Consider the following 12115-nt stretch of genomic DNA (forward strand, 5'->3'; position numbering starts at 1 on the left):
TGCAGATTCAGAGATTCAGAGTGGAGATTCAGAGTGCAGAGTGGAGATTCAGAGTGGAGATTCAGAGTGCAGATTCAGAGTGCAGATTCAGAGTGCAGATGCAGAGTGCAGAGTGCAGATGCAGAGTGCAGATGCAGAGTGCAGATGCAGAGTGCAGATGCAGAGTGCAGATGCAGAGTGCAGATGCAGATGCAGAGTGCAGATGCAGATGCAGAGTGCAGATGCAGAGTGCAGATGCAGAGTGCAGATGCAGAGTGCAGATGCAGAGTGCAGATGCAGAGTGCAGAGTGCAGATTCAGAGTGCAGATGCAGAGTGCAGATGCAGAGTGCAGATGCAGATTCAGAGTGCAGATTCATAAAAAGGTCTGCTTACTACAGAACAAAGGGAATATTTCAAGTAGATAAACTTCCAAATAAGGTAGGAATCGTAAGCTGATAGTTAAAAAAAATGTTTATGCTGTCGCACTTTGAAACTTCCTGCTCACCTTTTAATAAAATTTCGTAACGAACATCAGGCAAACAAAGGAACCGAGAGTGGATTTTAAGGCGTGCAGATTCAGAGTCAGAGTGCAGATTCAGAGTCAGAGTGCAGATTCAGAGTCAGAGTGCAGATTCAGAGTGCGAGTGCAGAGTGCGAGTGCAGAGTCCAGAGTGCGAGTGCAGAGTGCGAGTGCAGAGTGCGAGTGCAGAGTGCAGAGTGCAGAGTGCAGACTGATAGTGCAGACTGATAGTGCAGACTGATAGTGCATACTGATAGTGCAGACTGATAGTGCAGACTGATAGTGCAGACTGATAGTGCAGACTGATAGTGCAGACTGATAGTGCAGACTGATAGTGCAGATTGAGAGTGCAGATTGAGAGTGCAGATTGAGAGTGCAGATTGAGAGTGCAGAGTGCAGATTGAGAGTGCAGAGTGCAGATTGAGAGTGCAGATTGAGAGTGCAGATGCAGAGTGCAGAGTGGAGATTCAGAGTGGAGATTCAGAGTGGAGATTCAGAGTGGAGATTCAGAGTGGAGATTCAGAGTGGAGATTCAGAGTGGAGATTCAGAGTGCAGATTCAGAGTGCAGAGTGGAGATTCAGAGTGCAGATTCAGAGTGCAGATTCAGAGTGCAGATTCAGAGTGCAGATTCAGAGTGCAGATTCAGAGTGCAGATTCAGAGTGGAGATTCAGAGTGGAGATTCAGAGTGCAGATTCAGAGTGCAGATTCAGAGTGCAGATTCAGAGTGCAGATTCAGAGTGCAGATGCAGAGTGCAGATTCAGAGTGCAGATGCAGAGTGCAGATTCAGAGTGCAGATTCAGAGTGCAGATTCAGAGTGCAGATTCAGAGTGCAGATTCAGAGTGCAGATTAAGAGTGCAGATTCAGAGTGCAGATTCAGAGTGCAGATTCAGAGTGGAGATTCAGAGTGGAGATTCAGAGTGGAGATTCAGAGTGGAGATTCAGAGTGGAGATTCAGAGTGGAGATTCAGAGTGCAGATTCAGAGTGCAGATTCAGAGTGCAGATTCAGAGTGCAGATGCAGAGTGCAGATGCAGAGTGCAGAGTGCAGATGCAGAGTGCAGAGTGCAGATGCAGAGTGCAGATGCAGAGTGCAGATGCAGATTCAGAGTGCAGATTCAGAGTGCAGATTCAGAGAGCAGATTCAGAGTGCAGATTCAGAGTGCAGATTCAGAGTGCAGATTCAGAGTGCAGATTCAGAGTGCAGATTCAGAGTGCAGATGCAGAGTGCAGATGCAGAGTGGAGATTCAGAGTGCAGATTCAGAGTGCAGATTCAGAGTGGAGATTCAGAGTGGAGATTCAGAGTGGAGATTCAGAGTGGAGATTCAGAGTGCAGAGTGGAGATTCAGAGTGGAGATTCAGAGTGGAGATTCAGAGTGGAGATTCAGAGTGGAGATTCAGAGTGGAGATTCAGAGTGGAGATTCAGAGTGGAGATTCAGAGTGGAGATTCAGAGTGGAGATTCAGAGTGCAGATTCAGAGTGCAGATGCAGAGTGCAGAGTGCAGATGCAGAGTGCAGAGTGCAGATGCAGAGTGCAGATGCAGAGTGCAGATGCAGATTCAGAGTGCAGATTCAGAGTGCAGATTCAGAGTGCAGATTCAGAGTGCAGATTCAGAGTGCAGATTCAGAGTGCAGATTCAGAGTGGAGATTCAGAGTGCAGATTCAGAGTGCAGATTCAGAGTGCAGATTCAGAGTGCAGATTCAGAGTGCAGATTCAGAGTGCAGATGCAGAGTGCAGATGCAGAGTGCAGAGTGGAGATTCAGAGTGCAGATTCAGAGTGCAGATTCAGAGTGGAGATTCAGAGTGGAGATTCAGAGTGGAGATTCAGAGTGCAGAGTGGAGATTCAGAGTGGAGATTCAGAGTGGAGATTCAGAGTGGAGATTCAGAGTGGAGATTCAGAGTGGAGATTCAGAGTGGAGATTCAGAGTGCAGATTCAGAGTGCAGATTCAGAGTGCAGAGTGGAGATTCAGAGTGGAGATTCAGAGTGGAGATTCAGAGTGGAGATTCAGAGTGCAGATTCAGAGTGCAGATGCAGAGTGCAGATTCAGAGTGCAGATTCAGAGTGCAGATGCAGAGTGCAGATGCAGAGTGCAGATGCAGAGTGCAGATGCAGAGTGCAGATGCAGAGTGCAGATGCAGATTCAGAGTGCAGATTCAGAGTGCAGATTCAGAGTGCAGAGTGGAGATTCAGAGTGGAGATTCAGAGTGCAGATTCAGAGTGCAGAGTGGAGATTCAGAGTGCAGATTCAGAGTGCAGAGTGGAGATTCAGAGTGCAGATTCAGAGTGCAGATTCAGAGTGCAGATTCAGAGTGCAGATGCAGAGTGCAGAGTGCAGAGTGCAGAGTGCAGAGTGCAGAGTGCAGAGTGCAGAGTGCAGATGCAGATGCAGAGTGCAGATGCAGAGTGCAGATGCAGAGTGCAGATGCAGAGTGCAGATGCAGATTCAGAGTGCAGATGCAGAGTGCAGATGCAGAGTGCAGATGCAGAGTGCAGATGCAGAGTGCAGAGTGCAGATTCAGAGTGCAGATGCAGAGTGCAGATGCAGATTCAGAGTGCAGATTCATAAAAAGGTCTGCTTACTACAGAACAAAGGGAATATTTCAAGTAGATAAACTTCCAAATAAGGTAGGAATCGTAAGCTGATAGTTAAAAAAAATGTTTATGCTGTCGCACTTTGAAACTTCCTGGTCACCTTTTAATAAAATTTCGTAACGAACATCAGGCAAACAAAGGAACCGAGAGTGGATTTTAAGGCGTGCAGATTCAGAGTCAGAGTGCAGATTCAGAGTCAGAGTGCAGATTCAGAGTGCGAGTGCAGAGTGCGAGTGCAGAGTGCAGAGTGCGAGTGCAGAGTGCGAGTGCAGAGTGCAGACTGATAGTGCAGACTGATAGTGCATACTGATAGTGCATACTGATAGTGCAGACTGATAGTGCATACTGATAGTGCAGACTGATAGTGCAGACTGATAGTGCAGATTGAGAGTGCAGATTGAGAGTGCAGATTGAGAGTGCAGATTGAGAGTGCAGAGTGCAGATTGAGAGTGCAGAGTGCAGATTGAGAGTGCAGAGTGCAGATTGAGAGTGCAGAGTGCAGATTGAGAGTGCAGATTGAGAGTGCAGATTCAGAGTGCAGATTGAGAGTGCAGATTGAGAGTGCAGAGTGCAGATTCAGAGTGCAGATTCAGAGTGCAGATTCAGAGTGCAGATTCAGAGTGCAGATTCAGAGTGCAGATTCAGAGTGCAGATTCAGAGTGCAGATGCAGAGTGCAGATGCAGAGTGCAGAGTGGAGATTCAGAGTGCAGATTCAGAGTGCAGATTCAGAGTGCAGATTCAGAGTGCAGATTCAGAGTGCAGAGTGGAGATTCAGAGTGGAGATTCAGAGTGGAGATTCAGAGTGGAGATTCAGAGTGGAGATTCAGAGTGGAGATTCAGAGTGGAGATTCAGAGTGCAGATTCAGAGTGCAGATTCAGAGTGGAGATTCAGAGTGGAGATTCAGAGTGGAGATTCAGAGTGGAGTTTCAGATTGCAGATTCAGAGTGCAGATTCAGAGTGCAGATGCAGAGTGCAGATGCAGAGTGCAGATGCAGAGTGCAGATGCAGAGTGCAGATGCAGAGTGCAGATGCAGAGTGCAGATGCAGATTCAGAGTGCAGATTCAGAGTGCAGATTCAGAGTGCAGAGTGGAGATTCAGAGTGGAGATTCAGAGTGCAGATTCAGAGTGCAGATTCAGAGTGCAGAGTGGAGATTCAGAGTGCAGATTCAGAGTGCAGAGTGGAGATTCAGAGTGCAGAGTGGAGATTCAGAGTGCAGATTCAGAGTGCAGATTCAGAGTGCAGATGCAGAGTGCAGAGTGCAGAGTGCAGAGTGCAGAGTGCAGAGTGCAGAGTGCAGATGCAGAGTGCAGATGCAGAGTGCAGATGCAGATGCAGAGTGCAGATTCAGAGTGCTGATGCAGAGTGCAGATGCAGAGTGCAGATGCAGAGTGCAGATGCAGAGTGCAGATGCAGAGTGCAGATGCAGAGTGCAGATGCAGAGTGCAGATGCAGATGCAGAGTGCAGATTCAGAGTGCTGATGCAGAGTGCAGATGCAGAGTGCAGATGCAGAGTGCAGAGTGCAGATTCAGAGTGCAGATGCAGAGTGCAGATGCAGAGTGCAGATGCAGATTCAGAGTGCAGATTCATAAAAAGGTCCGCTTACTACAGAACAAAGGGAATATTTCAAGTAGATAAACTTCCAAATAAGGTAGGAATCGTAAGCTGATAGTTAAAAAAAATGTTTATGCTGTCGCACTTTGAAACTTCCTGGTCACCTTTTAATAAAATTTCGTAACGAACATCAGGCAAACAAAGGAACCGAGAGTGGATTTTAAGGCGTGCAGATTCAGAGTCAGAGTGCAGATTCAGAGTCAGAGTGCAGATTCAGAGTCAGAGTGCAGATTCAGAGTGCGAGTGCAGAGTGCGAGTGCAGAGTGCAGAGTGCGAGTGCAGAGTGCGAGTGCAGAGTGCAGACTGATAGTGCAGACTGATAGTGCATACTGATAGTGCAGACTGATAGTGCAGACTGATAGTGCAGACTGATAGTGCAGACTGATAGTGCAGACTGATAGTGCAGATTGAGAGTGCAGATTGAGAGTGCAGATTGAGAGTGCAGAGTGCAGATTGAGAGTGCAGAGTGCAGATTGAGAGTGCAGATTGAGAGTGCAGAGTGCAGATTGAGAGTGCAGAGTGCTGATTGAGAGTGCAGAGTGCAGATTGAGAGTGCAGATTGAGAGTGCAGAGTGCAGATTGAGAGTGCAGATTGAGAGTGCAGAGTGCAGATTCAGAGTGCAGATTCAGAGTGCAGATTCAGAGTGCAGATTCAGAGTGGAGAGTGCAGATTCAGAGTGCAGATTCAGAGTGCAGATTGAGAGTGCAGATTCAGAGTGCAGATTGAGAGTGCAGAGTGCAGATTGAGAGTGCAGATTGAGAGTGCAGATTGAGAGTGCAGAGTGCAGAGTGCAGATTTAGAGTGCAGATTGAGAGTGCAGATTCAGAGTGCAGATTCAGAGTGCAGATTCAGAGTGCAGATTCAGAGTGCAGATTCAGAGTGCAGATTCAAAGTGCAGATTCAGAGTGTAGAGTGCAGATTCAGAGTGCAGATTCAGAGTGCAGATTCAGAGTGCAGATTCAGAGTGCAGAGTGGAGATTCAGAGTGTAGAGTGCAGATTCAGAGTGCAGATTCAGAGTGCAGAGTGCAGATTCAGAGTGTAGAGTGCAGATTCAGAGTGTAGAGTGCAGATTGAGAGTGCAGATTCAGAGTGCAGATTCAGAGTGCAGAGTGCAGATTGAGAGTGCAGAGTGCAGATTGAGAGTGCAGAGTGCAGAGTGCAGATTAAGAGTGCAGAGTGCAGATTGAGAGTGCAGATTGAGAGTGCAGAGTGCAGATTCAGAGTGCAGATTGAGAGTGCAGATTGAGAGTGCAGAGTGCAGATTCAGAGTGCAGATTCGGAGTGCAGATTCAGAGTGCAGATTCAGAGTGCAGATTCAGAGTGCAGAGTGCAGATTCAGAGTGCAGATTGAGAGTGCAGAGTGCAGATTGAGAGTGCAGAGTGCAGATTGAGAGTGCAGATTGAGAGTGCAGATTGAGAGTGCAGAGTGCAGATTCAGAGTGCAGATTCAGAGTGCAGATTCAGAGTGCAGAGTGCAGATTCAGAGTGCAGATTCAGAGTGCAGATTCAGAGTGCAGATTCAGAGTGCAGATTCAGAGTGCAGATTCAGAGTGCAGATTCAGAGTGCAGATTCAGAGTGCAGAGTGCAGATTCAGAGTGCAGATTCAGAGTGCAGAGTGCAGATTCAGAGTGCAGATTGAGAGTGCAGAGTGCAGATTGAGAGTGCAGAGTGCAGATTGAGAGTGCAGATTGAGAGTGCAGATTGAGAGTGCAGAGTGCAGATTCAGAGTGCAGATTCAGAGTGCAGATTCAGAGTGCAGAGTGCAGATTCAGAGTGCAGAGTGCAGATTCAGAGTGCAGATTCAGAGTGCAGAGTGCAGATTCAGAGTGCAGATTCAGAGTGCAGATTCAGAGTGCAGATTCAGAGTGCAGATTCAGAGTGCAGATTCAGAGTGCAGAGTGGAGATTCAGAGTGGAGAGTGCAGATTCAGAGTGCAGAGTGGAGATTCAGAGTGCAGAGTGCAGATTCAGAGTGTAGAGTGCAGATTCAGAGTGTAGAGTGCAGATTCAGAGTGCAGATTCAGAGTGCAGATTCAGAGTGCAGATTCAGAGTGCAGAGTGGAGATTCAGAGTGTAGAGTGCAGATTCAGAGTGCAGATTCAGAGTGCAGAGTGGAGATTCAGAGTGCAGAGTGCAGATTCAGAGTGCAGAGTGCAGATTCAGAGTGCAGAATCAGAGTGTAGAGTGCAGATGCAGAGTGTAGAGTGCAGATGCAGAGTGCAGAGTGCAGATTCAGAGTGCAGATTCAGAGTGCAGATTCAGAGTGCAGATTCAGAGTGCAGATTCAGAGTGCAGATTCAGAGTGCAGATTCAGAGTGCAGATTCCAGATTCCAGATTCAGATTCCAGATTCAGAGTGCAGATTCAGAGTGCAGATTCAGAGTGCAGAGTGCAGATGCAGAGTGCAGATGCAGAGTGCAGATGCAGAGTGCAGATGCAGAGTGCAGATGCAGAGTGCAGATTCAGAGTGCAGAGTGGAGATTCAGAGTGCAGAGTGCAGATTCAGAGTGCAGAGTGCAGATTCAGAGTGCAGAGTGCAGATTCAGAGTGCAGATTCAGAGTGCAGAGTGCAGATTCAGAGTGCAGAGTGCAGATTCAGAGTGCAGAGTGCAGATTCAGAGTGCAGATTCAGAGTGCAGATTCAGAGTGCAGATTCAGAGTGCAGAGTGCAGATTCAGAGTGCAGAGTGCAGATTCAGAGTGCAGATTCAGAGTGCAGATTCAGAGTGCAGATTCAGAGTGCAGAGTGCAGATTCAGAGTGCAGAGTGCAGATTCAGAGTGGAGATTCAGAGTGGAGATTCAGAGTGGAGATTCAGAGTGGAGATTCAGAGTGCAGAGTGGAGATTCAGAGTGCAGAGTGGAGATTCAGAGTGCAGAGTGGAGATTCAGAGTGCAGAGTGGAGATTCAGAGTGCAGATTCAGAGTGCAGAGTGCAGATTCAGAGTGCAGATTCAGAGTGCAGATTCAGAGTGCAGAGTGCAGATTCAGAGTGCAGAGTGCAGATTCAGAGTGCAGATTTAGAGTGCAGAGTGCAGATTCAGAGTGCAGATTCAGAGTGCAGATTCAGAGTGCAGAGTGCAGATTCAGAGTGCAGAGTGCAGATTCAGAGTGCAGAGTGGAGATTCAGAGTGGAGATTCAGAGTGGAGATTCAGAGTGGAGATTCAGAGTGGAGATTCAGAGTGGAGATTCAGAGTGCAGAGTGGAGATTCAGAGTGCAGAGTGGAGATTCAGAGTGCAGAGTGGAGATTCAGAGTGCAGATTCAGAGTGCAGAGTGCAGATTCAGAGTGCAGATTCAGAGTGCAGAGTGCAGATTCAGAGTGCAGATTCAGAGTGCAGAGTGCAGATTCAGAGTGCAGATTCAGAGTGCAGAGTGCAGATTCAGAGTGCAGAGTGCAGATTCAGAGTGCAGATTCAGAGTGCAGATTCAGAGTGCAGATTCAGAGTGCAGAGTGCAGATTCAGAGTGCAGAGTGCAGATTCAGAGTGCAGAGTGCAGATTCAGAGTGCAGAGTGGAGATTCAGAGTGGAGATTCAGAGTGGAGATTCAGAGTGGAGATTCAGAGTGGAGATTCAGAGTGCAGAGTGGAGATTCAGAGTGCAGAGTGGAGATTCAGAGTGCAGATTCAGAGTGCAGAGTGCAGATTCAGAGTGCAGATTCAGAGTGCAGAGTGCAGATTCAGAGTGCAGATTCAGAGTGCAGATTCAGAGTGCAGATTCAGAGTGCAGATTCAGAGTGCAGAGTGCAGATTCAGAGTGCAGAGTGCAGATTCAGAGTGCAGATTCAGAGTGCAGATTCAGAGTGCAGATTCAAGATTCAGAGTGCAGATTCAGAGTGCAGAGTGCAGATTCAGAGTGCAGATTCAGAGTGCAGAGTGCAGATTCAGAGTGCAGATTCAGAGTGCAGATTCAGAGTGCAGAGTGCAGATTCAGAGTGCAGATTCAGAGTGCAGATTCAGAGTGCAGAGTGCAGATTCAGAGTGCAGATTCAGAGTGCAGATTCAGAGTGCAGATTCAAGATTCAGAGTGCAGATTCAGAGTGCAGATTCAGAGTGCAGATTCAGAGTGCAGAGTGGAGATTCAGAGTGCAGATTCAGAGTGCAGAGTGGAGACTCAGAGTGCAGATTCAGAGTGCAGAGTGCAGATTCAGAGTGCAGATTCAGAGTGCAGAGTGGAGATTCAGAGTGCAGATTCAGAGTGCAGAGTGGAGATTCAGAGTGCAGATTCAGAGTGCAGAGTGGAGATTCAGAGTGCAGATTCAGAGTGCAGAGTAGAGATTCAGAGTGCAGATTCAGAGTGCAGAGTGGAGATTCAGAGTTCAGAGTGCAGAGTGCAGATTCAGAGTGCAGATTCAAGATTCAGAGTGTAGAGTGCAGATTCAGAGTGCAAAGTGCAGATTCAGAGTGCAGAGTGCAGATTCAGAGTGCAGATTCAAGATTCAGAGTGCAGATTCAAGATTCAGAGTGCAGATTCAGAGTGCAGAGTGCAGATTCAGAGTGCAGAGTGCAGATTCAGAGTGCAGAGTGCAGATTCAGAGTGCAGAGTGCAGATTCAGAGTGCAGATTCAGAGTGCAGATTCAGAGTGCAGATTCAGCCCTGTGTGTGGTGAGGAGGGCCCCTCAGTGTTTCACATGCTTCTACGGAGGTTTAGGGACCTTGTTGCTTCACTGCTGATTGGGCTCTGAGACGACCATCCTGCCTAGTTACCTGTTGTGAATGGGTATAAACAATAAACGTCCGATTATGGTGCCGGTTGGACCTATCCCCCCCTCAAGAACACAAAGAACCTACTGACATTTTCTACCTGAAATAGACCATCTAATTTGGAAAGACCACCCTGTGTCCTTCCTGATTTTATTTTCACCCAGTCACTAATCTCAAACTTATACTCCTTTCTCTCCATGCTCACATTTGTCCCCTTGCCTCCTACACCATTTCAACCTTTCAGCCATGCATGGACCAATTTAGTACTAGGTAAGCATCACACATCTATTGAAATGGGGGTCGCAGTGTGTAGGGCATGCAGTGTGTGGGGGGGGGTCGCAGTGTGTGGGGGGGCTCTGTGTGGGTGTGTGTGGAGGGCTCCGTGTGGGTGTGTGTGTGGGGGGGCTTTGTGTGGCTGTGTGTGTGGGGGGCTCTGTGTGGGTGTGTGTGTGGGGGGCTCTGTGTGTGTGTGTGGGGGGGCTCTGTGTGTGTGTGGGGGGCTCTCTGTGGGTGTTTGTGTGTGTCATTTGCGAGAGATAAAGCTAGTTGCATTGTAAATGACAATGCCATTTATTTATGTTTTAAAAAAACACATAAATAAAAATAATGTCAAGAGCAATGCCAATAGCTCTAACTTTAACAAAGGCAAAACCATTGCATTGTAAATGCTTGTTTGTTATTGCGGGTTGGTACAGACCAAACTCGACAGCGGTAGGGGGCATGCAAAGCGAGGTTCTACAGGAGGAGTGTTGAAGGGGACAGCAGGAGGAGGGCCAGAGTGGCAAGCAACACGAGGGTCCCCTGGAGGAGGGCCGGAGGGGACAGCAAGACTACAGACAGCGGGAGGAAAGTGGAAGAGGACTGTGCAGGCAATGATGCGAAGTGGGAAGGGTAGGAGACAGTCTGAAAAGACATACACTCCTGTGGAGTGCCGACAAGTAAAATAAACAGAAAGTACATGCAAAAGTGCATGAGCAGTGGAATTATATCAGGCACTGAAAGGAAGCATCTGAGGCATAATATGCTCAAATAAATAAAAAACACAAATTATATTATTAGGTCTTACCTGTACAGTTAAATTCGTCTTCTCCATTAATACAGTCAAACTCTTCGTTACAGACATACCTCTTGTGAATACACGTGTCTGAATGACAGTGGAAAGCATTTTCACTGCATTCTGTTAAAACAATAAAACATTTATTTTCAATTGAATGCACTTTGGTCATTTAATTTTTACCAATTTAATACTATATATATTACATCATAGTATAGTTGGAAATATAGTCACATTTCAGGAACCATACATTTGGAAATCAGAAGCTTAGTCAATTGTTTTGTAGCTTGGCCTAATGTTTCAAAAACATACACAAACAAGGTTATTCTATTGGCAATATAGTACTTTATATATAACATAACATAACATAGCATAGCACAATAAAACATAACATAACTTACAACTAAAACTCTTACGCACTTTGTAGAGGAAAAGAACAGTTCTTGTTCCTCAGTCTTTGCACTAAATAAAGCAAGCAAATGTCCATGTCAGCGAAAGGTGTGATGCTCAAGATATCACTGTATTGAATAAGTATATTTGTATCTGTTCTCGCCTTCCAAGGCGTTAAACCTCACTGGGTTCCGCGCATGCTGCAAAGGTAATTATCTGTCTACATTTTAGACTAACTTTCCTGGAACATGAGACAATCGAACCTAGGACGGTATTTGATAACATTGGATTCATCACTGATAAACAAATAAGTGTCTAAATTTTGGTGTGAATATGAGGAGGTCTATTCAAGAACAAATCCTCCTTTAGTGTGCTATTGACCATCGCATAAGTAGATTAGCACTTTGGTTTCCATGGGTTTCTGCAGCTGGCAAAGTCCTTTCCATGGGTTTAGTGGCAAACTAATGCAAGGTTCTGTTGGTGGAAGAAAGGGCGCTCTAGGGCTTTACACCTAAAAATGAGCTTTGGTTCTGGCGCTGATATAGTTTAGGACATTTGAGTAAAAGAGCGGACTCCATTGTGAAGCATGAGCTCTTAACATTTGTACTCGACCAAATCCTACTCCAAAGACACAATTGAAGGATTTGAACTGAGTGTCTGATAGCTAGTACATGAGATGTAGACATTTAGGGGCCTATTATGATTGCGGTTTTTCCGCATCCTCCGGGCCGGCGGAAGCCACCGCCGGCCCAGAGGATGCGGAAAAACCGCAGCGGACCCACCAAAGACCCACCGCCACATTAGGATGGCTGGTGGGTCCTGTTTTCCGTCCGCAGCTTTTCCGCCGCGGTTGGCTTACAACCGCGGCGGAAAAGCTCTAATATGGTGGCGGTGTCTCTCAGACACCATCCACCATATTAGGAAGGGCTTTAAAAGATGCTTTTCCGCGGCGGGTTTTCCGCCATTGAAAAGCATGTGTAACTTCACTGCGGGGGCCCGTTGCGGGCCCCCTAGGTGAAAGGGGGGTGGGGGGTGCACATGGGGGGTACCTATGGTACCCCCCTGCATTTGTATGCAGAAATCGGCAGGCACCGCACGGTGCCTGCCGCTTTCTGCATACAAATGCAATCTATGCATTTTTACCATTGCGGCAGATGCAGCTTGAAGCCGCACCCGCCGCAATGGTAAAAATAGAGGATGTGACCGCCAGGGTGGCGGGCACATCCTAATTGACCAGGAGGGAACTCCGCAGG

General features: G+C 47.2%; 1 protein-coding gene across 3 annotated transcripts in view; it reads right to left on the minus strand.

The window, feature by feature from the left end:
- CFI (complement factor I) overlaps positions 1–12115 on the minus strand; it is a 365757-nt gene that overhangs the window by 194197 nt on the left and 159445 nt on the right. For all 3 annotated transcript variants that reach the window (XM_078676680.1, XM_078676681.1, XM_078676679.1), the window contains one exon: positions 10485–10595. In XM_078676680.1, the coding sequence (XP_078532806.1) occupies positions 10485–10595 (111 nt within the window). The remainder of the gene's footprint in view (positions 1–10484; positions 10596–12115) is intronic.

This window comes from Lissotriton helveticus, chromosome 2_1 (assembly GCF_964261635.1).
Source record: "Lissotriton helveticus chromosome 2_1, aLisHel1.1, whole genome shotgun sequence".
Taxonomy (NCBI): Eukaryota; Metazoa; Chordata; class Amphibia; order Caudata; family Salamandridae; genus Lissotriton; species Lissotriton helveticus.